General features: G+C 44.0%; 1 protein-coding gene across 1 annotated transcript in view; it reads right to left on the bottom strand.

Moving 5' to 3' along the window:
* The window catches only part of OSMR (oncostatin M receptor), a 176819-nt gene that overhangs the window by 20191 nt on the left and 133794 nt on the right, over nt 1–22834 (bottom strand). The window contains exon 15 of the mRNA XM_063961232.1: nt 5060–5221. Within this exon, the coding sequence (XP_063817302.1) occupies nt 5060–5221 (162 nt within the window). The remainder of the gene's footprint in view (nt 1–5059; nt 5222–22834) is intronic.

Below are 22834 nucleotides of genomic sequence, written 5' to 3'. Positions count from 1 at the left end.
TCCGGATCCAAATGAGGTTATAGGCACCCCTCAAATCTAATTTCGTGAAGATGGTTGCTCCGCTACCCCGGTCAAAGAGTTCGGTAATCAAAGGCAGAGGATACCGTTTTTTTACTGTGATGTCGTTCAAACCTCTATAGTCGATGCATAGCCGCAGGCCACCTTCTTTCTTCTTAACGAAGAAGAAACGTGCGTCAGCTGGAAAAGAAGAAGGTCGGATAAAACCCTTTGCCAAATTTTCTTTAATGTACTCCTCCATGGAATGAGTCTCTGGTACAGACAACGGATACATTCTGCCTCGAGGTGGAACCTTCCCTGGGATGAGGTCGATAGGACAATCCCACTCCCTATGTGGGGGCAGGACATCAGCAGAAGCTTTACTGAACACATCTGTATAGTCTTGGTACTGAGAAGGTGGAACATCAGAAGACTTGGAGGATGAAGAACATACAGGAAGTACTTTGGAAAGACAAGTCCCAGAACAAGATGGACCCCATGCCAGGATATGGGTCGTCCTCCAGTCAATTAGAGGGTTATGCAAACGAAGCCATGGAAGGCCCAGAACCACCGGATGGGTGGCCTTTGGAATCACCAAAAAGGAAATTAATTCTAAATGAAGAACTCCTACTTTCAGACGAACTGGTAAAGTCCTAGAAGAAATGACTGCATCAGAAATCTTGCTGCCATCCACGGCAGTCAAAGATATGGAGGACGAAAGTCTCTCGGTGGGTAGAGACCACCACTTGACGTATTCCTCAGTCATAAAATTCCCAACCGCTCTTGAATCCAACAGAGCAATAATGTTCCTAGTACGCTAAGCCACTTGGAGCGAAACAGGGAGATTACAATCACTTGAAGATGGAGAGGAATGCATTGCTCCGAGCCGACCCTCTCCTTGGCGGGCTAGGACTTGGAGTTTCCCGGACGCTTGGGACAGGCAATAATGATGTGAGATGGTGCAGCACAATAGAGACAGAGATGCTCAGAGAGACGTCTCCTACGCTCTACCGGAGATAGACGAGAATGACCTATCTGCATGGGTTCGTCCTTGGGCAGAGATGGCTGACGAGGAGGAGGAGTAGACTTGGGAAATGATGATCTTCCTCGCTCAATTGCCCTTTCTCGATACCGTAGATCGACTTTGGTACACAGAGATATAAGTTCATCCAACTTTAAAGGCAGATCTCTGGTAGCCAATTCGTCCTTGATACGCTTAGATAGGCCGTGCCAGAAGGCTGCACGTAAAGCATCATCGTTCCATGCCAGTTCTGATGCTAATATCTGTAACTATATTAGATACTGTCCAACAGTTTGTGTCCCCTGGCGGATACAGAGAATCTCAGAAGAAGCTGAAGTTACACGGCCTGGCTCGTCGAAGGTACGCCTGAATCTTGACACAAAGTCTGTATATGAAGACAGCAAAATATCAGATCTCTCCAATAACAGTGATGCCCAATCCAGAGCGGAATCACTGAGGGAAATAATGTAGGCTGTAACTCGAAATTCATTTTGCACTGATTGAGGAATCCCCTGCAGGCTTTTGGGGACTGTGGCCGGAGAGATCCCCAGCCCACGTGGACAATGGGCGCTGCAGCACTGAAGGGGTTAACCCCTAGTGCCCGGCGCCATGTTGCGGACAATAGGCGCTTGGCGTCACTGTTAAATGTACTTACGGCGCTGGGCGCAGACTGTTTAACAATATGTTTAATGATGTGTCTTAACATGTCATATGTAGTGCTCTGTGCACAATTGCAGGAAGGCATGTTTAAATGTATTTGTATTTGAGATGTGGTCACCTGTATTTTAAAGGGACAAATGCAGTTACTATAGCTGTCTGAATAATCATCTCCTGTCAGTAGGAAGTGGCATGCTAATGGCCCTGTCCTAGCAGAGAGGTGTGAAGGACAATACCTTTTGATGTGTAAGTTCCTTAGAGAAATATGCTAATCACGTGGGATCTCCTTATCCCATAGATAAAGTCTATGGGCTTGGAACCTGTTTGTTTCATGTAGCTGATTTAATTGATATACGAATCCTGAATGGTAGATGCAGGAAGGAAGACTGTTTGTTTGGTAAATCCAATACAAACCGTATTTAAAGCTATGTGTTAAATGTATCAATGGTGAAGTGTAACCTCCCAGGTGGTAGGAATTGGAGTTTAAATTATACAAAACTTTGTCTGTGTGTGGTAGGAAAAAGGAAATAGCTTTTTTGCACTTACTGACATCCTTGTAAAATGTAATTTATTTATATTTTGTGCGATAACCTGATTGGTTGGAGAAGACAGGGAGGGCTTACCCCCCTGTGGTACTGTGTGGAAAATTGACATAAAAAGGAGGCCTGCGTGCCTCCAGATTGTAGTTGTACCATCTTTATTCTGCTGGAACATCTTGCTGTATGCTGTTGCCCCTAGCAATAGGGAAGAGTCTTTTTTAAGGCTATTATTGAGCAAATAAACATCTCATCTGCCTCAAGAAGATTGCTTCATCTTGTGACCTACAGGGTTATGTCAAACATAGCCCCGTCCTCCGGCTGTCCAGGGAAGCACCTAACGTCTCCAAGTTCCGCCTTCCGCCAGCTACCGGTAGAGGCCTAGCAAGTGGCTAGTGGGGATTCGTCAACACCACACAGGTGTGGTAAGGCAGTGCGTCGGCACATACAGAGCAGAACCGTGGTTCCAAACGCCACGGCAGGTTAGGAGTTTGGTGGTGGCAGCATAAACCTGCCCACAATGCAGTGGGTGGAGTCAGTAACAGGCGGTTACTGACGGTAAGCGGGAATCCCCTATGTGGTCAGGCCTCGTGTGACCTAACCTTCCATTCTGTGCACAGGAGACGGGACGCGAAAGCGGTGAGTGCTTTTGTACGGGACCGTCCTGTCACAGGGACCCATCGAATTTTGCTGGAGTAGGTAGATGAAGATATGGAGCAGAAGTGGGTATGGTAGGTGGGGTTACCAATGTAGGTACTGCCATCGATACACCAGATGCCCCAGAACCATGAAGAGTCGTTTGGTTTCCATCCAGCTGAGAAAAGAGATCCTGAAGACAGCGGATAACATGACCTTGTGCAGCCTCCTGATGTTCTAGTCGGGCTGCCAGTTCTTGCATAGGCCTGGCCGATTGGTCTTGGTCTCCGGCTGGACTCATTACGTCAGTGCTTACTGTCACAACTGAGGGCTGGTGTTGGTCTGAGACAGCCTCAGTTGTAGGGGCTGGTGTAAAGGTGAATCTAGGTGGCTGAATAGGACTCTTAAACATAGAGGACTTCTACCACCAATGCCCGAAGAAGATGTGACCACGACAACAAAGGTAAAATGAATGTTCTTTTATTAAACACAGTTCTGGTGGTACACCGGCAGTTGCACAGTATGATATGAGAAATAGTTAAAAACAGTACATAGTTCCACGAGAAATAACAGTTGTAATATTCCCTTAGGTGTGGTATCCGCACAAGGCAAGCTTGGGAGATTAGGAGATGAACAGTCCTTACCAACACCTACAGTAGGTGCTGTAGAATAGATAAGAGCTGGACTGGTCAGCAGATGTAATACAGAGGCTGAGCGTACTGCAGAATGAATGATGTTTGTAAACTGCCGGTTTTGCCGGATGAAACGGATAATGAAGAACTGTGAATGAAGTGCAGATGATCCAGTGTAAATAGCAGAGTCTGAATAACACTGGAGATGCTAGAGATCGATGAATTGAGGAAAACAGATAACTTGATTACTGTAGATATCAGGAACACCGATGGCGGAGCACCGATGACATTAGGTAGCTGAACACCACTGGAAGCCCAATGCTGGAAGCTGGTGTTTTTGGAGCACTGCCAATAGCAGGAAGCAATGAGGATACTATGGAGTCAGGCAGGCACCGCAGGGTGGTGATTGGTGCAGGTCTCTGTAGCACTGGCGATTTCAGGAGCTGGAATACCTGGAACACAATTACACAGAGAGCAGAGACAGGATACACTGGTGATGACAACCAAAGCACTGACAACTTCCTGGTCTATGATCAGTCCCTTAATACCCTCAGCAGTGCAGGGATTGGATCAGCAATCAGGCAGAGCTCAGCGGGACTGTAGATTGGTGGAAATAACAACACATGATCAGAACCAACATGGCTGCGCCCATACTGGTTCTTGGAGGGAAACCTGGTTTGTAATTCCATGTGGAGCTTTCACAGTAATGGCGGCAACGGCCGCAGAACACAGTTAATGTAAAAACTGTACAGCAACCTCCCAGCGCCAGCAGCGGAAGCTACAGCGGGTGAGAGGCGCCGCACAGACCTGTAGTGCTTACTGTAGTAATCGCGGCAAGGGCCGCAGCTGACAGGAGACACCACACAGATTCATCCACGCGCCGAAGCGCAGCAATGGCGGCGGAGGCCGCAACTGCAGGAGATGCTATACAGAGCTGACCAAGTGCTGAGAGTACGGTAATGGCGGCGGAGGCCGCAATGAGCTAGAAACGCCATTCCATTTAAGAGTTCCTTGTGACAGCACCTGCAGCCTGGTAGAGAGGAAACATGGAGTAAGGACAACTAACAACATGATTGAGACCCGGCCCAGGAACGCTGAGCCAGTCTCAGAAGACACCTGAAAGGTAAAAAATGATGTCCAGTAGTCCGCATCGTGACAGCCAGTATGACTCTGGAAGCATGTTAGGTCTCATAGTCCCAATATCAAGTAAAAGAGGAGACATATCGGGGGGGGGGACACACACTTCAATTCAATGCAATGGCCTTGGAATGCCACTGGAACAGTCCTGTAAAAAAAACAGTAACTTTTGCTAAATTTCAGGAATATATACATTTGGTATATATTTAGTGTTTTGCATAAAAAGCAGATTGGTTTGGATAATATGTGGGTAATCCTTGAGGAAGACATGCCAAGCGCTACTCTGCAAACTATTCATTGCAGACTCTGGCAATTATTAATGGTAGTTCTTTCTGTCATGGTGGCATGCCATTGGTTTATTGCCATCAAAGAAATCTTCATGACTGATCATGAACTAACATAGCTGAATAATATGCTGCCACTGTTACATAAATGGTACTTACTGCCCGGTGGCGTATGGGCTTTAGTAAACTCAACCTCCGTTTCACCTCCGCCTGTGAGGGCCGTTACTGCTACTTCATATGTCGTATTTGATTGTAGTCCATTTATCGTGATCTCCATATCATTCGGATCTTTTTTATGAAGCCTGCAAACATCTGAGCCATCTAGAATAATTTAGATACATTCTTTTAAAATGAACATCGTTTTCTATTTTCCATTACGTTTATCATACAGTCAAATAAATGTTTATATTTATACTACTATTATTATTATTATAAATTATTATTATTATTATTATTAATAATAATAATAATAATAGTAACTAGCTGATGTGCCTGGTTTCAACCAGTAAAAGTTTTGCTGGGCGGAACATTTTACCCCTTTTCACCCACTTAGGAAACGAATTTCGAAAAAAAAACCCTGCTTAGTGGGTGGCTGCAAATAACTGTCACAGTTTCCAGACCACCCAGCAGGTCATATGTTCCAGGTCACACAGCAAGTGCACAGGGAGTGTTCCCCAATTGTCACATTTTGCAGGGCACAATGGTGACGGACCAAGGCCTTTAATGTGGTATATGATGTGGTCTGCTCAGACAATGGCATCATAGAAATATGTCAATCATAAAAGTAATCCTTCTGCATTTCCGGATGGAGACAGGAAGGTGAATAAAAAATGATCGCAGAAAGGAGCTGGCCCATGGGCATGTTATGGGAGTTCAGGGGTGTGACTCTGAACGTGGCTGCGTTCCCAATTACAGTGTCAGAGGCCAGAAAGTTGACCCGGAAACTGCGCAGCCCAGGAATTACTCAGAGTCGTCGTGCGTCCGATATAGCATCACTGTTGGCGTGTTCTCAGCCCACTGCGGATCTGCCCACAATGCAGATAGGGAAAGTGGGTGTAGAAAAATTTGCATCGCACACTATTACAGGCAGCGAGTCTGTAGGCTGGCATTAGCATATTTTCGCACATAAATTGGAAGCGGGATTGCAGCTATGAATGTACTACCATACATCTCTGAAAGAGGCCCTACCGCATGTACACACACGCTTATGCTATAGCAGCCAGACTGTATCAAGTGAGTTTGAAGAGACAGTATAATGTAGTCTCGTACCCCCTCCCCCCCCCCCCCGATCTCTTACAATAGAACATGACGTATAAAAAAAAAATACAGTAGCTTGACTGTATAAATTCTGTCAATCTTACTAAATGTATATGATGTTAACGTTCTTTCAGTACATACAATTTTACCAGAAAACTGCAAGTACGAGGCAATGAAATACGTTTGTGTGGACAGCGTTGCTGAAACAAGTGCGGTACGCTAACAGCAGTACACGACGAACTCTGAAACAAGTTTGTTTCTTAACTAAAAGGAATCCTACATAATAAAGGCTAAAGCTGCTCCTCACCTCTATGGGGGAAATTCAAGTAGATGGCGCCTGACGGAGCAATTCAAGTGTTGCTCTGTTCGGGCGCGCACAGCCACCGGCTCTGACATTACTGTTATGAGTTTCCATCATTTTGAAGGGCTGGCAACTGGTCAGAAATATTACTTTTAAAATTAAATCTTTTGGCGATAATAATAAAGAATATTAATAGCAATTAAGATCAACAAACAGTTGAGGAAAATAAGAATTTACTCACCGGTAATTCTATTTCTCGTAGTCCGTAGTGGATGCTGGGAACTCCGTAAGGGCCATGGGAATAGACGGGCTCCGCAGGAGACTGGGCACTCTAAAGAAAAGATTAGGTACTACTGGTGTGCACTGGCTCCTCCCTCTATGCCCCTCCTCCAGACCTCAGTTAGGGAAACTGTGCCCGGAAGAGCTGACATTACAAGGAAAGGAAATTTTGAATCCAGGGTAAGACTCATACCAGCCACACCAATCACACCGTATAACTCGTGATAACCATACCCAGTTAACAGTATGAACAACAACTGAGCCTCACTCAACGGATGGCTCATAACAATAACCCTTAGTTAAGCAATAACTATATACACTTATTGCAGAAAATCCGCACTTGGGACGGGCGCCCAGCATCCACTACGGACTACGAGAAATAGAATTACCGGTGAGTAAATTCTTATTTTCTCTGATGTCCTAGTGGATGCTGGGAACTCCGTAAGGACCATGGGGATTATACCAAAGCTCCCAAACGGGCGGGAGAGTGCGGATGACTCTGCAGCACCGAATGAGCAAACACAAGGTCCTCCTCAGCCAGGGTATCAAACTTGTAGAACTTTGCAAATGTGTTTGAACCCGACCAAGTAGCAGCTCGGCAAAGTTGTAAAGCCGAGACCCCTCGGGCAGCCGCCCAAGAAGAGCCCACCTTCCTTGTGGAATGGGCCTTCACCGATTTTGGATGCGGCAATCCAGCCGCAGAATGAGCCTGCTGAATCGTGCTACAGATCCAGCGAGCAATAGTTTGCTTTGAAGCAGGAGCACCCAGCTTGTTGGGTGCATGCAAGATAAACAGCGAGTCAGTCTTCCTGACTCCAGCCGTTCTGGAAACATATATTTTCAAAGCCCTGACTATGTCCAGCAACTTGGGAGTCCTCCAAGTCCCGAGTAGCCGCAGGCACCACAATAGATATGTATACCAGCGCTGGCTGTGCAGATCAATATTAAAAATACATTAGCAATAAATTAGAATAGTAATAATAATAATAATAAGGATGGTTTGTTCTATGTAAAAAAGTAACAATTTATTTATATATCACATATAACATTACTAAAAAGAATGAATTCCTTTTGCCACAAGGTGGCAGTAAAACTGAGATATATCTTTATCTGGTAAAACTTTCATAGGTTTCTCATTCTCCTGTATTAGAGTTTGTCCATTCCTATAGGCTAGGACAGCCTCCCTTTGTGCATTCACTGTAAGGTAAATAATTACCGGATCCCCACGTTGGTAAGCATCAGCCTTGGAGCAAGTCCATTTGTAGCTGTAGGGGTGCTGGTTAGACCGGTTGGATGATTTGATTCAGTGGTGGGAGCGAGGTCCAAAAGATGTGCCGAAGGATGACAGGGCTTTGCGGGCCAATTGGAGAGTGAAGTCCAGATTAGATGAAGTAAGCTCAACGCGTTTCACTGGTACAGTCCAGCTTCCTCAGGAGCATATGATCCATAGGTATGGGATATCACATTTATACCCTGCTTAATGAACTTAATAAGCACCATCTGTTTGGGTGATTGCTAATACATAAGAACAAAACCATCCATAATAATAGTATAAAAACTAACATCCACAAACATAGTCTTGGTATTTGTCTAAAGACTATATTAATCATAAAAACGAGTATTATAACTCTATTTAAACAAGAAAAGAATATAAGATAGTGCCGGTCACGTGACGTGTCTCATCACGTGATCGGCAAGAAAGCAGTCTCATTGGTCCAAATTGTGTGACACCGGTCACATGATCTCTCCCATGTGACCATATACATAGATCCCCTTCTTCCGAGGTATATTCCTATTCCTAAATGTGACTCGGCAATCAGCCGTCCCATAGGTGGTTCTGTACCACCTGACATTACGCCCACGTGACGCGCATCACTGTCCGTCCTTGCACGTGAGCGCATTCAGCATGCCGTGAGTTCCCCTTCATGACGGAGACCCGGAAGTCTATACGGTCTCCCAATTAGAGAGCTTAGACCGCCCCGGACTTCCTCCGTATTCATCTCTATGTTCCCTAGTAGTCATGGCAACACATTCGGCATGACTGACCTTTCCAACTTATATAGGATTTCTATGTTTTGTTATTGAAACTTATTTTGAAAAATATAAAGGACAGTGATCAATAAATAAAACATTGAGGACTCCTCAGGAGACAGATTACCTTCCCTTTTAGCAGATATGCACATATATTTCATAATCTCATATATATCATTGTAGATCCACATAGAATTACATATTTTGACTATTACTGTAATTGAAAAACGGACAGAATATATGTATACATGAAGAAACTGAATTTTTGATACACATATAATTAACCCTGGATAACATTCTAAACATTATACCATGCTAATTGGTTAATTTCAATTAATCTTAAACCTAGATGACAGAGTTCAGTTCTATGGCCTCGTTTAGTCCATCTGGATGTAGCGAATTGTATTTGAGCATCCAGAAGACTTCCCTACGGCATAATTGATTAAACCTATCACCTCCTCTATCTGTCGGTGTAATGTGTTCAAGACTAATGATGGAAAGACAAGCAGGATTACTTTCATGTTTCTCAGAGTAGTGTCGTGAGACACTATGGGTCTCTATTTTACGTAATATGTTTCGACGATGTTCCATAAAACGTGTATGTAACGCTCTCGTGGTTCTGCCTACATAATTTAGGCCACATCCACATGTTAACACATAAATCACGAATTTTGAATCACAATTCATGAAAGATTTAAGGTTGTATTTCTCAGAAGAACCAGGTATCGAAATGTGTGTGGTTTTGCGTTCCATGTGATGACACATGGTACATCTATTCTTTCCACACCTATGGAATCCTACTGGTTTGGTGGTTAGCCAATCTGAACCATCACCTCTTCCTTTCGTTATTGCTGGTCTAAAGTGGCTGGGGGCCAAAATGGTCTTTAGGGCCCTATTTTTCTTATATATAATTTGTGGCTTATTGGGTAACAGACTCCCCAAGACATTATCCTGTTTTAGTATCCTCTAGTTCTTATTAACAATGGTCTTAATCTCATTGGCACATCTATTATATTTGCATATAAAGGCCACTTCTCTATCCTTTGTATCTTTTTGAACATTTTTATTTTTTGACGGGATGAGTAAGTCTTGTCTATCCATATCTAAAACCTCCTTAAGAGCCTTATCAAGAATATGTTGTGGATATTCCCTATTTATGAAAGAGTCTATAAGTTGATTTGCCTGTGTTTTGAAAATATCTATGTTCGAACAATTGCGTCTAAGTCGCATTAGTTGCCCCTTGGGAATGTTGTTCTTCCAGGGGGCATAATGAGCACTTCTGTAATGTAAATAAGAGTTAGTGTTAACTGGTTTAATGAAATTAGATGTGATAATTGTGTTATCTTTTATCTCGAGGGTCACATCCAGGAAGTTAACACGGTCCCTATCATAGGTGAAGGTAAAATTAAGATTGTGCACATTAGACTGTAAGTGAGAAACAAAAGCATTAGCTGAGAGAGAATCCCCATCCCAAATAATAAATAGATCATCTATGTACCGTCCATAGAAAACCAGGTTCGCCTCCCAGTCCGCGCCCCACACACGGGCGTCATCAAAGTCCCCCATGTAGAGGTTCGCGTAGCTGGGGGCGAACCTGGTTCCCATGGCGGTACCTGTGAGTTGTAAATGATATTTGTGATTGAAGATAAAATAATTGTGTGTAAGAATAAAAGAAATACATTGAATAAGAAAAGATTGATGCTGTTCGTCAAGAACCTGTGTCTTGCGTAACAAATCTGCAATAACTTTGATACCTGTAGTATGAGGTATATTCGTGTAAAGTGCCTGAACGTCCAGTGTAAGGAAGGCATATGTCTCCTTCCACTGGATGTGTTGAATTTTATTTAGGAAATCTTTGGTATCTTTTAAATGTGATTTCAATGATGGTACATGTGGTTGAAGAAATGCATCAATGTAAAAGGAAAGGTTTGATGTGAGTGAATTAATACCAGAAATAATTGGGCGTCCCGGTGGTGTAGTGAGGGACTTGTGAATCTTTGGAAGAAAATAAAATGTGGGGGTGGTGGGGAATTGTGGTAATAGGAACCGTGATTCATCCCTGGATATGACCCCCTTATTCAGCCCTGACTCCAATAGTATTTTCAATTCTTGGATGAATTTGGGGGTGGGATCATGAGTAAGTACACTATAAAATTTAGTATTCTCTAGTTGGTTGGAGGCCTCATTCAGGTAATATGACCTATTCATTACTACCAAGCCTCCGCCCTTGTCGGCTTCCTTAATGATTATGGATGTGTCCTGTGTTAATTCTTTAATGGCTTTCCTCTCTTGTCGGGTAAGGTTAGAAGTGTATTTGGAATTATCATTATTCTGTCCTACCAGTTGTTTGAAATCCTCCAAGGTTACCTTATAAAAAGATTCTATACAACTGCTTTTAAATGAAATAGGAAAAAATTCTGACTTACATTTGAATATGGTTCCTTCTCTCTTTATATCATATACCTTTTCTTTCATCCTGGGGGTGTCTTCCTGTATATGGTTCTCCTCCCATAGTTCTTCAAGTACCGCCAACATATGGTGGTCAGAACTATCCAGCACTATGGGTAGAGAATCATCATTTTTGGCCAAGAGGTCTTTCTTTGCGAAATACCTCTTTCTACAAAGAGTACGAATGAATCTATTTAGTTCAACATATAGTTCAAAAATATTTGGGCCACTGGATGGAGAAAACTTGAGGCCTTTCTCTAATAATGAAAGTTCGGACTTGGACAATACTTTATCGGACAGATTAAAAACACTTGATTTGGATGTTGAGGGATCGATATTCATATCCTTCTTGGATTTTTTTGTCTTATGTCCTCCTCCTCTACACCCTCTGTGCTTGAATCTCTGCCTCTTTTTGGGGTGGTTTTCTGTTCGGTGTCTGAAGTCCACCTTGAGTGAGTTTTCGGGCGTGCCCCTAAAAAATTGGTCCTTTGTTCTAAGGGTTCATTGTCTCTGGTGGTGTATTTACCAAGGCTTTTGTTATAATTTTGTCTATTCCTATTTGGTCTATAGGAATTAAATCGGTTTGGAGAGTCTATATCACTCTCTTGATGTTCTGCCAAAGGTTGAAATCTATTCGAATGTGTAAAATCCCTATGGCCTCAATCTCTTGTTGTAAATTGACGCTATCCAGCCAATTCCTGGATCCAGGAATTGGCTGGATAGCCTCAATTTACAACAATATGTAAATAAGAAAATGATCCCTAGGGGCCTTCGGCTCTTTAAACCATCAATATTCCAAGATGACGCAAATTATCAAAAGGAATGGGATCAATTACTAGATAAATGTTCTTTAGAATTGATTCAGCTGATTATCAGATACAGAAACAGTAAGGTTTCCTCAATCGAAAAAGAGATTGAGGAACTTAAAAAGACAATGGAAAAATTTAGAGATGATGAAATATTCGAAAGGAAAGACAGGATTATTAACGAAAAGGTTATTAAGTTTGAACAGGACTTGATGGAAATGAAACAAAAGAAATTTAAACGTGATTTGACTGATTACGAGAACAATATGGTCCGCACATTCAAACATAAACAAAGTTATACCGATAAGAATATCCATCCCAAAGCACTAGATATCAAGACCCTGGCACACACACAACACATAAACGAGAATACCAAACTTCAGGCCATAGGGATTTTACACATTCGAATAGATTTCAACCTTTGGCAGAACATCAAGAGAGTGATATAGACTCTCCAAACCGATTTAATTCCTATAGACCAAATAGGAATAGACAAAATTATAACAAAAGCCTTGGTAAATACACCACCAGAGACAATGAACCCTTAGAACAAAGGACCAATTTTTTAGGGGCACGCCCGAAAACTCACTTAAGGTGGACTTCAGACACCGAACAGAAAACCACCCCAAAAAGAGGCAGAGATTCAAGCACAGAGGGTGTAGAGGAGGAGGACATAAGACAAAAAAATCCAAGAAGGATATGAATATCGATCCCTCAACATCCAAATCAAGTGCTTTTAATCTGTCCGATAAAGTATTGTCCAAGTCCGAACTTTCATTATTAGAGAAAGGCCTCAAGTTTTCTCCATCCAGTGGCCCAAATATTTTTGAACTATATGTTGAACTAAATAGATTCATTCGTACTCTTTGTAGAAAGAGGTATTTCGCAAAGAAAGACCTCTTGGCCAAAAATGATGATTCTCTACCCATAGTGCTGGATAGTTCTGACCACCATATGTTGGCGGTACTTGAAGAACTATGGGAGGAGAACCATATACAGGAAGACACCCCCAGGATGAAAGAAAAGGTATATGATATAAAGAGAGAAGGACCCATATTCAAATGTAAGTCAGAATTTTTTCCTATTTCATTTAAAAGCAGTTGTATAGAATCTTTTTATAAGGTAACCTTGGAGGATTTCAAACAACTGGTAGGACAGAATAATGATAATTCCAAATACACTTCTAACCTTACCCGACAAGAGAGGAAAGCCATTAAAGAATTAACACAGGACACATCCATAATCATTAAGGAAGCCGACAAGGGCGGAGGCTTGGTAGTAATGAATAGGTCATATTACCTGAATGAGGCCTCCAACCAACTAGAGAATACTAAATTTTATAGTGTACTTACTCATGATCCCACCCCCAAATTCATCCAAGAATTGAAAATACTATTGGAGTCAGGGCTGAATAAGGGGGTCATATCCAGGGACGAATCACGGTTCCTATTACCACAATTCCCCACCACCCCCACATTTTATTTTCTTCCAAAGATTCACAAGTCCCTCACTACACCACCGGGACGCCCAATTATTTCTGGTATTAATTCACTCACATCAAACCTTTCCTTTTACATTGATGCATTTCTTCAACCACATGTACCATCATTGAAATCACATTTAAAAGATACCAAAGATTTCCTAAATAAAATTCAACACATCCAGTGGAAGGAGACATATGCCTTCCTTACACTGGACGTTCAGGCACTTTACACGAATATACCTCATACTACAGGTATCAAAGTTATTGCAGATTTGTTACGCAAGACACAGGTTCTTGACGAACAGCATCAATCTTTTCTTATTCAATGTATTTCTTTTATTCTTACACACAATTATTTTATCTTCAATCACAAATATTATTTACAACTCACAGGTACCGCCATGGGAACCAGGTTCGCCCCCAGCTACGCGAACCTCTATATGGGGGACTTTGATGACGCCCGTGTGTGGGGCGCGGACTGGGAGGTGAACCTGGTTTTCTATGGACGGTACATAGATGATCTATTTATTATTTGGGATGGGGATTCTCTCTCAGCTAATGCTTTTGTTTCTCACTTACAGTCTAATGTGCACAATCTTAATTTTACCTTCACCTATGATAGGGACCGTGTTAACTTCCTGGATGTGACCCTCGAGATAAAAGATAACACAATTATCACATCTAATTTCATTAAACCAGTTAACACTAACTCTTATTTACATTACAGAAGTGCTCATTATGCCCCCTGGAAGAACAACATTCCCAAGGGGCAACTAATGCGACTTAGACGCAATTGTTCGAACATAGATATTTTCAAAACACAGGCAAATCAACTTATAGACTCTTTCATAAATAGGGAATATCCACAACATATTCTTGATAAGGCTCTTAAGGAGGTTTTAGATATGGATAGACAAGACTTACTCATCCCGTCAAAAAATAAAAATGTTCAAAAAGATACAAAGGATAGAGAAGTGGCCTTTATATGCAAATATAATAGATGTGCCAATGAGATTAAGACCATTGTTAATAAGAACTACAGGATACTAAAACAGGATAATGTCTTGGGGAGTCTGTTACCCAATAAGCCACAAATTATATATAAGAAAAATAGGGCCCTAAAGACCATTTTGGCCCCCAGCCACTTTAGACCAGCAATAACGAAAGGAAGAGGTGATGGTTCAGATTGGCTAACCACCAAAGCAGTAGGATTCCATAGGCGTGGAAAGAATAGATGTACCATGTGTCATCACATGGAACGCAAAACCACACACATTTCGATACCTGGTTCTTCTGAGAAATACAACCTTAAATCTTTCATGAATTGTGATTCAAAATTCGTGATTTATGTGTTAACATGTGGATGTGGCCTAAATTATGTAGGCAGAACCACGAGAGCGTTACATACACGTTTTATGGAACATCGTCGAAACATATTACGTAAAATAGAGACCCATAGTGTCTCACGACACTACTCTGAGAAACATGAAAGTAATCCTGCTTGTTTTTCCATCATTAGTCTTGAACACATTACACCGACAGATAGAGGAGGTGATAGGTTTAATCAATTATGCCGTAGGGAAGTCTTCTGGATGCTCAAATACAATTCGCTACATCCAGATGGACTAAACGAGGCCATAGAACTGAACTCTGTCATCTAGGTTTAAGATTAATTGAAATTAACCAATTAGCATGGTATAATGTTTAGAATGTTATCCAGGGTTAATTATATGTGTATCAAAAATTCAGTTTCTTCATGTATACATATATTCTGTCCGTTTTTCAATTACAGTAATAGTCAAAATATGTAATTCTATGTGGCTCTACAATGATATATATGAGATTATGAAATATATGTGCATATCTGCTAAAAGGGAAGGTAATCTGTCTCCTGAGGAGTCCTCAATGTTTTATTTATTGATCACTGTCCTTTATATTTTTCAAAATAAGTTTCAATAACAAAACATAGAAATCCTATATAAGTTGGAAAGGTCAGTCATGCCGAACGTGTTGCCATGACTACTAGGGAACATAGAGATGAATACGGAGGAAGTCCGGGGCGGTCTAAGCTCTCTAATTGGGAGACCGTATAGACTTCCGGGTCTCCGTCACGAAGGGGAACTCACGGCATGCTGAATGCGCTCACGTGCAAGGACGGACAGTGATGCGCGTCACGTGGGCGTAATGTCAGGTGGTACAGAACCACCTATGGGACGGCTGATTGCCGAGTCACATTTAGGAATAGGAATATACCTCGGAAGAAGGGGATCTATGTATATGGTCACATGGGAGAGATCATGTGACCGGTGTCACACAATTTGGACCAATGAGACTGCTTTCTTGCCGATCACGTGATGAGACACGTCACGTGACCGGCACTATCTTATATTCTTTTCTTGTTTAAATAGAGTTATAATACTCGTTTTTATGATTAAATATAGTCTTTAGACAAATACCAAGACTATGTTTGTGGATGTTAGTTTTTATACTATTATTATGGATGGTTTTGTTCTTATGTATTAGCAATCACCCAAACAGATAGTTCTTATTAAGTTCATTAAGCAGGGTATAAATGTGATATCCCATACCTATGGATCATATGCTCCTGAGGAAGCTGGACTGTACCAGTGAAACGCGTTGAGCTTACTTCATCTGATCTGGACTTCACTCTCCAATTGGCCCGCAAAGCCCTGTCATCCTTCAGCACATCTTTTGGACCTCGCTCCCACCACTGAATCAAATCATCCAACCGGTCTAACCAGCACCCCTACAGCTACAAATGGACTTGCTCCAAGGCTGATGCTTACCAACGTGGGGATCTGGTAATTATTTACCTTACAGTGAATGCACAAAGGGAGGCTGTCCTAGCCTATAGGAATGGACAAACTCTAATACAGGAGAATGAGAAACCTATGAAAGTTTTACCAGATAAAGATATATCTCAGTTTTACTGCCACCTTGTGGCAAAAGGAATTCCTTCTTTTTAGTAGTGTTATATGTGATATATAAATAAATTGTTACTTTTTTACATAGAACAAACCATCCTTATTATTATTATTATTATTATTATTATTATTATTACTTTTCTAATTTATTGCTAATGTATTTTTAATATTGATCTGCACAGCCAGCGCTGGTATACATATCTTTTTCTCTATTGTCTAGTTTTTGAGGAATTGACCTTCCTCTTACCTGCTGCTGTTGGTCGCGCACTTGCATACATACTACTGCAGGCACCACAATAGGTTGGTTCAAATGAAACGAGGACACCACCTTTGGGAGAAATTGGGGACGAATCCTCAATTCTGCCCTGTCCATATGGAAGATCAGATATGGGCTTTTACATCACAAAGCCGCCAATTCCGACACACGCCTAGCTGACGCTAAGGCCAACAGCATGACCACTTTCCACGTGAGATACTTTAGTTCCACGGTCTTAAGTGGCTCAAACCAGTGGGATTTCAGGAAATCCAACACCACGTTAAGATCCCAGGGCGCCACTGGTGGCACAAAAGGGGGATGGATATGCAGCACTCCCTTAACAAATGTTTGAACCTCAGGCAGTGAAGCCAGTTCTTTTTGAAAGAAAATGGATAGGGCCGAAATCTGGACATTTATGGACCCCAATTTTAGGCCCATAGTCACCCCTGACTGTAGGAAGTGCAGGAAACGACCCAGTTGGAATTCCTCTGTAGGGGCCTTCCTGGCCTCACACCAAGCAACATACTTCCGCCATATACGGTGATAATGTTTTGCTGTCACGTCTTTCCTAGCCTTTATCAGCGTAGGAATAACTTCATCCGGAATGCCTTTTTCCGCTAGGATCCGGCGTTCAACCGCCATGCCATCAAACGCAGCCGCGGTAAGTCTTGGAACAGACAGGGCCCTTGTTGCAGCAGATCCTTTCTGAGAGGCAGAGGCCATGGGTCCTCTGTGCGCATTTCTTGTAGTTCCAGGTACCAAGTCCTTCTTGGCCAGTCCGGAACAATGAGTATTGTTCTTATTCCTCTCTTTCTTACTATTCTCAGTACTTTTGGTATAAGAGGAAGAGGAGGAAACACATACACCGACTGGTACACCCACGGTGTCACTAGGGCGTCCACAGCTACCGCCTGAGGGTCCCTTGACCTGGCGCAATATCTTTTTAGCTTTTTGTTGAGGCGGGACGCCATCATGTCCACCTGTGGCAGTTCCCATCGGTTTGCAATCAGTTGGAAGACTTCTTGATGAAGTCCCCACTCTCCCGGGTGGAGGTCGTGTCTGCTGAGGAAGTCTGCTTCCCAGTTGTCCACTCCCGGAATGAACACTGCTGACAGTGCTTGCACGTGATTCTCCGCCCATCGAAGAATCTTTGTGGCTTCCGCCATTGCCATCCTGCTTCTTGTGTCGCCCTGGCGGTTTACATGGGCGACCGCCGTGATGTTGTCTGACTGAATCAGCACTGGTCGGTTTCGAAGCAGGGGCTCTGCTTGACTCAGGGCGTTGTAAATGGCCCTTAGTTCCAGTATATTTATGTGTAGAGAAGTCTCCAGACTTGACCACAGCCCTTGGAAGTTTCTTCCCTGAGTGACTGCCCCCCACCCTCGGAGGCTTGCATCCGTGGTCACCAGGACACAGTCCTGTATGCCGAACCTGCGGCCCACGAGAAGGTGAGCACTCTGCAGCCACCACAGAAGAGACACCCTGGCCCTTGGGGACAGGGTGATCAGCCGATGCATCTGAAGATGCGATCCGGACCACTTGTCCAACAGATCCCACTGAAAGATCCTCGCATGGAACCTGCCGAAGGGAATGGCTTCGTATGAAGCCACCATCTTTCCCAGGACTCGCGTGCAGTGATGCACCGATACCTGTTTTGGTTTTAGGAGGTCCCTGACCAGAGATGCTAATTCCTGGGCCTTCTCCACCGGGAGAAACACCTTCTTCTGTTCTGTGTCCAGAATCATACCCAGGAAAAGCAGACGCGTCGTAGGAATCAGCTGCGACTTTGGAACATTCAGAATCTAGCCGTGCTGTTGCAACACTTCCTGAGAGAGTGCTACGCTGATCAACAACTGCTCCCTGGACTTCGCCTTTATGAGGAGATCGTCCAAGTACGGGATAATTATAACCCCCTTCTGCCGAAGGAGTATCATCATTTCGGCCATTACCTTGGTAAATATTCTCGGTGCCGTGGACAGGCCAAACGGCAACGTCTGGAATTGGTAATGACAGTCCTGTACCACAAATCTGAGGTACTCCTGGTGAGGTGGATAAATGGGGACATGCAAGTAAGCATCTTTGATGTCCAGCGACACCATAAAATCCCCCTCTTCCAGGCTTGCAATAACCGCTCTGAGCGATTCCATTTTGAACTTGAATTTCTTTATATGTGTTCAAGGATTTTAAATTCAGAATGGGTCTCACCGAACCGTCCAGTTTCGGTACCACAAACATTGTGGAATAGTAACCCCTTCCCTGTTGAAGGAGGGGGACCCTGACAATCACTTGCTGGAGGTACAGCTTGTGAATTGCCGCCAGCACTACCTCCCTTTCCATGGGGGAAGCTGGCAAGGCTGATTTGAGGTAACGGCAGGGGGGGGGGGGGGCGCTTCGAAATTCTAGCTTGCATCCCTGAGATACAATTTGTATAGCCCAGAGATCCACCTGTGAGCGAACCCACTGGCTGCTGAAGTTTCGGAGACGCGCCCCCACCGCACCTGGCTCCGCCTGTGGAGCCCCAACGTCATGCGGTGGACTTAGTGGAAGCAGGGGAGGACTTTTGTTCCTGGAAACTGGCTGCATGGTGCAGCTTCTTACCTCTACCCTTGCCTCTGGCAAGAAAGGATGCGCCCCTGACTCTCTTGCCTTTCTGGGAACGAAAGGACTGCATTTGATAATACGGTGCTTTCTTAGGCTGTGAGGAAACCTGAGGCAAGAAAGTCGACTTTCCAGCTGTCGCTGTAGACACGAGGTCCGACAGACCGTCCCCAAACAATTCCTCACCCTTATAAGGCAAAACCTCCATGTGTTTTTTAGAATCAGCATCTCCTGTCCATTGCTGAGTGCATAAGACCCTCCTGGCAGAAATGGACATAGGATTAATTCTAGAGCCCAGCAGGCAAATGTCCCTCTGAGCATCCCGCATATATAAGACGACGTCTTTGATATGGCCCAGGGTTAGCAAAACAGTATCTCTTTCGAGGGAATCTATGTCGTCTAACAGAGTATCTGTCCACGCTGCTACAGCACTACACATCCAGACTGAAGCAATAGCAGGTCTCAGTAGAGTACCAGAGTGTGTATACACTGACTTCAGAATAGCTTCCTGCTTTCTATCCGCAGGCTCCTTTAGGGCGGCCGTATCCTGAGACGGCAGGGCCACCTTTTTAGATAAGCGTGTCAGTGCCTTGTCCACCCTAGGGGATGTTTCCCAACGTAACCTGTCCGTTGGCGGGAAAGGGTACACCATCAGTAACTTCTTAGAAATTACTAATTTCTTATCAAGGGAACTCCACGCTTCTTCACACAATTCATTTAATTCATCAGATGGGGGAAAAGTCACTGGCTGCTTTTTCTCCCCAAACATATAAACCCTCTTGGTATTAACCGGGTTACTCTCAGAAATGTGTAATACATCTTTCATTGCAATAATCATGTATCGGATGGCCTTGGTCATTTTAGACTGTAAATGTGCCTCATCATCGTCGACACTGGAGTCGGACTCCGTGTCAGCATCTGTGTCAACCATCTGAGATAGAGGGCGTTTATGAGCCCCTGACGGTTTCTGAGTCGCCTGGGCAGGTGCGGGTTGAGACCCCGGCTGTCCCAAGGCTGCAGCGTCATCAAACCTTTTATGTAAGGAGTTTACATTGTCATTTAAGACCTTCCACATATCCATCCAATCAGGTGTCGGCCCCGACGGGGGCGATACCACACTTATCTGCCCTTGCTCCGCCTCCACGTAACCTTCCTCATCAAACATGTCGACACAGCCGTACCGACACACCGCACACACACAGGGAATGCTCAGACTGAGGACAGGACCCCACAAAGTCCTTTGGGGAGACAGAGAGAGAGTATGCCAGCACACACCACAGCGCTATATAACACAGGGATTTTCATTGCTAATAAGTGATTTACCCAATAGCTGCTTTTTTTGTATTGTTTTGCGCCTAAATTTATGTGCCCCCCCTCTCTTTTTAACCCGTCTAGTACCTGGATACTGCAGGGGAGAGCCTGGGGAGCTGCTTCCAGCGAAGCTGTGAAGAGAAAATGGCGCTGGTGTGCTGAGGAAGGAGGCCCCGCCCCCTCAGTGACGGGCTTCTGTCCCGCTTTCCCTGTAAAAAAATGGCGGGGTTTTTTACATATATACAGTGCTAGACTGTATATATGTATGTTTTTATGCCAAAGGTACTTCAATTGCAGCCCAGGGCGCCCCCCCCCCCCCCCCCCCAGCGCCCTGCACCCTACAGTGACCAGAGTGTGTAAGTGTGCTGGGAGCACACTTACACACAGGAGTCTTCAGCCGCCGATTTCATCGTTTTCAAGCTTCTGTTCTTCTGGCTCTGCAAGGGGGACGGCGGCGCGGCTCCGGGAACGGACGATCGAGGACAGGTGCCTGTGTTCGAACCCTCTGGAGCTAATGGTGTCCAGTAGCCTAAGAAGCACAAACTAGCTGCAAGCAGGTAGGTTTGCTTCTCTCCCCTTAGTCCCACGTAGCAGTGAGTCTGTTGCCAGCAGAATCTCACTGAAAATAAAAAACCTAATAAATACTTTCTTTACTAGTAAGCTCAGGAGAGCCCACTAGGAGCACCCAGCTCTGGCCGGGCACAGATTCTAACTGAGGTCTGGAGGAGGGGCATAGAGGGAGGAGCCAGTGCACACCAGATAGTACCTAATCTTTTCTTTAGAGTGCCCAGTCTCCTGCGGAGCCCGTCTATTCCCATGGTCCTTACGGAGTTCCCAGCATCCACTAGGACGTCAGAGAAATATTGTTATCCTAATGTGTCTGTATAACATACTGGAGGAGATCAAACCTTCTACTGTAGCTGTCATTTATGTAGTACAGTCTGTACAATGGTAGCTAGAGTCTTATTGGTTGCTATGGGCAACTATTCTACCTGTCCTGTTTACAAGGTTTGATACAGATCTATGCTCGTAGACTGTTGCTCAAGTCGCTCCAAACAGCTTTTCTGTGTATTAGGTCCCCAGGAGACTTGGTGTCGCCATCTGTCTTTCGCGCAAATAAAACTGGAAGCGACAAAACCACATTGCTAGTATACAGTGACCACTGGGGCTTGCAACATTTGTACATATCTGTGCGACACCTGCGTAAAAAGGGCTCTGATGCGAGCGGCCTGACTTTTCCTCACGCCGACGTCCGTTGTGCTTCATCTGCAACTATGTAAGTAATACCAATTACTTTGTTCCTATGTAAGTGTGTACTGTAATACCAATTCCTTTGTTTCCTCATGCCGACGTCCGTTGTGCTTCATCTGCAACTATGTAAGTGTGTAATACCAATTCCTGTGGTTACAGTCGCAGCGTAGCGTCTCTGGTGCACTGTAAGTGGTTTTTTGCTGCACCTGTGATGCGACTAAGACACAAAATTCCAAGAAAAATACGGTATACTACTCCCCTCAGAGCGTCTCAGCCATGCTGGGAGTCTCGCGCCGTATGGTTTAAGTACACCCAGTGTGTGAGGACACATCTGTACACCTCTCCATCCAACTGAAAACCTTCTAGGCCATCCCTTCTTCCCAGTCCTCCACCCAGAATTAGAATGACGGCTAAGCACACTGTCATGCGCACTCTGTGGCGCAGCGCACCTGCACAGTTACGTTACATTTTTATAAACCCAGGGACAGCTCAGTGATACAGTACATGTACATTCAACGTATGCCTGAGAGCCATTGCATATCTGTGTACACATTTATTTTTACTCCTTTTCATGTAAGATTTAGATTCTCTACTTATGTAATATACTGCAGGTAGAGGAGCAGGCAGTTGCATGTGCAGCTGCGATTTTTTGTTTGCAGTGGACTTGCAAAAAATATGCTAATGGATCAGAAGCCAGCTTGTGTACAGAGACGCCCACTGCTGACGTCCAACATTCGCCACTCACGGGAACATCGGTCACACATCGGTAGGACAATTGGTCCTCTGAGCTAACTTATGCTGTCTCAGGCAGAGTAGCTCTACTAAGACACCAGGGTCTCTCCAGCTGCAAACAAATTCTCAGTGGCTGACCAGGGGATGCCCATTAAACAGTCCAGACGTGCCTGCGTTTTCCTAGCCACTCCCTAATCATTCACTGTGCATGTGCAGTGCGACTCTTACGCATGCGC

This window comes from Pseudophryne corroboree, chromosome 1, assembly GCF_028390025.1.
Source record: "Pseudophryne corroboree isolate aPseCor3 chromosome 1, aPseCor3.hap2, whole genome shotgun sequence".
Classification (NCBI taxonomy): domain Eukaryota; kingdom Metazoa; phylum Chordata; class Amphibia; order Anura; family Myobatrachidae; genus Pseudophryne; species Pseudophryne corroboree.
This window is presented reverse-complemented; position numbering and strand designations above follow the sequence as displayed.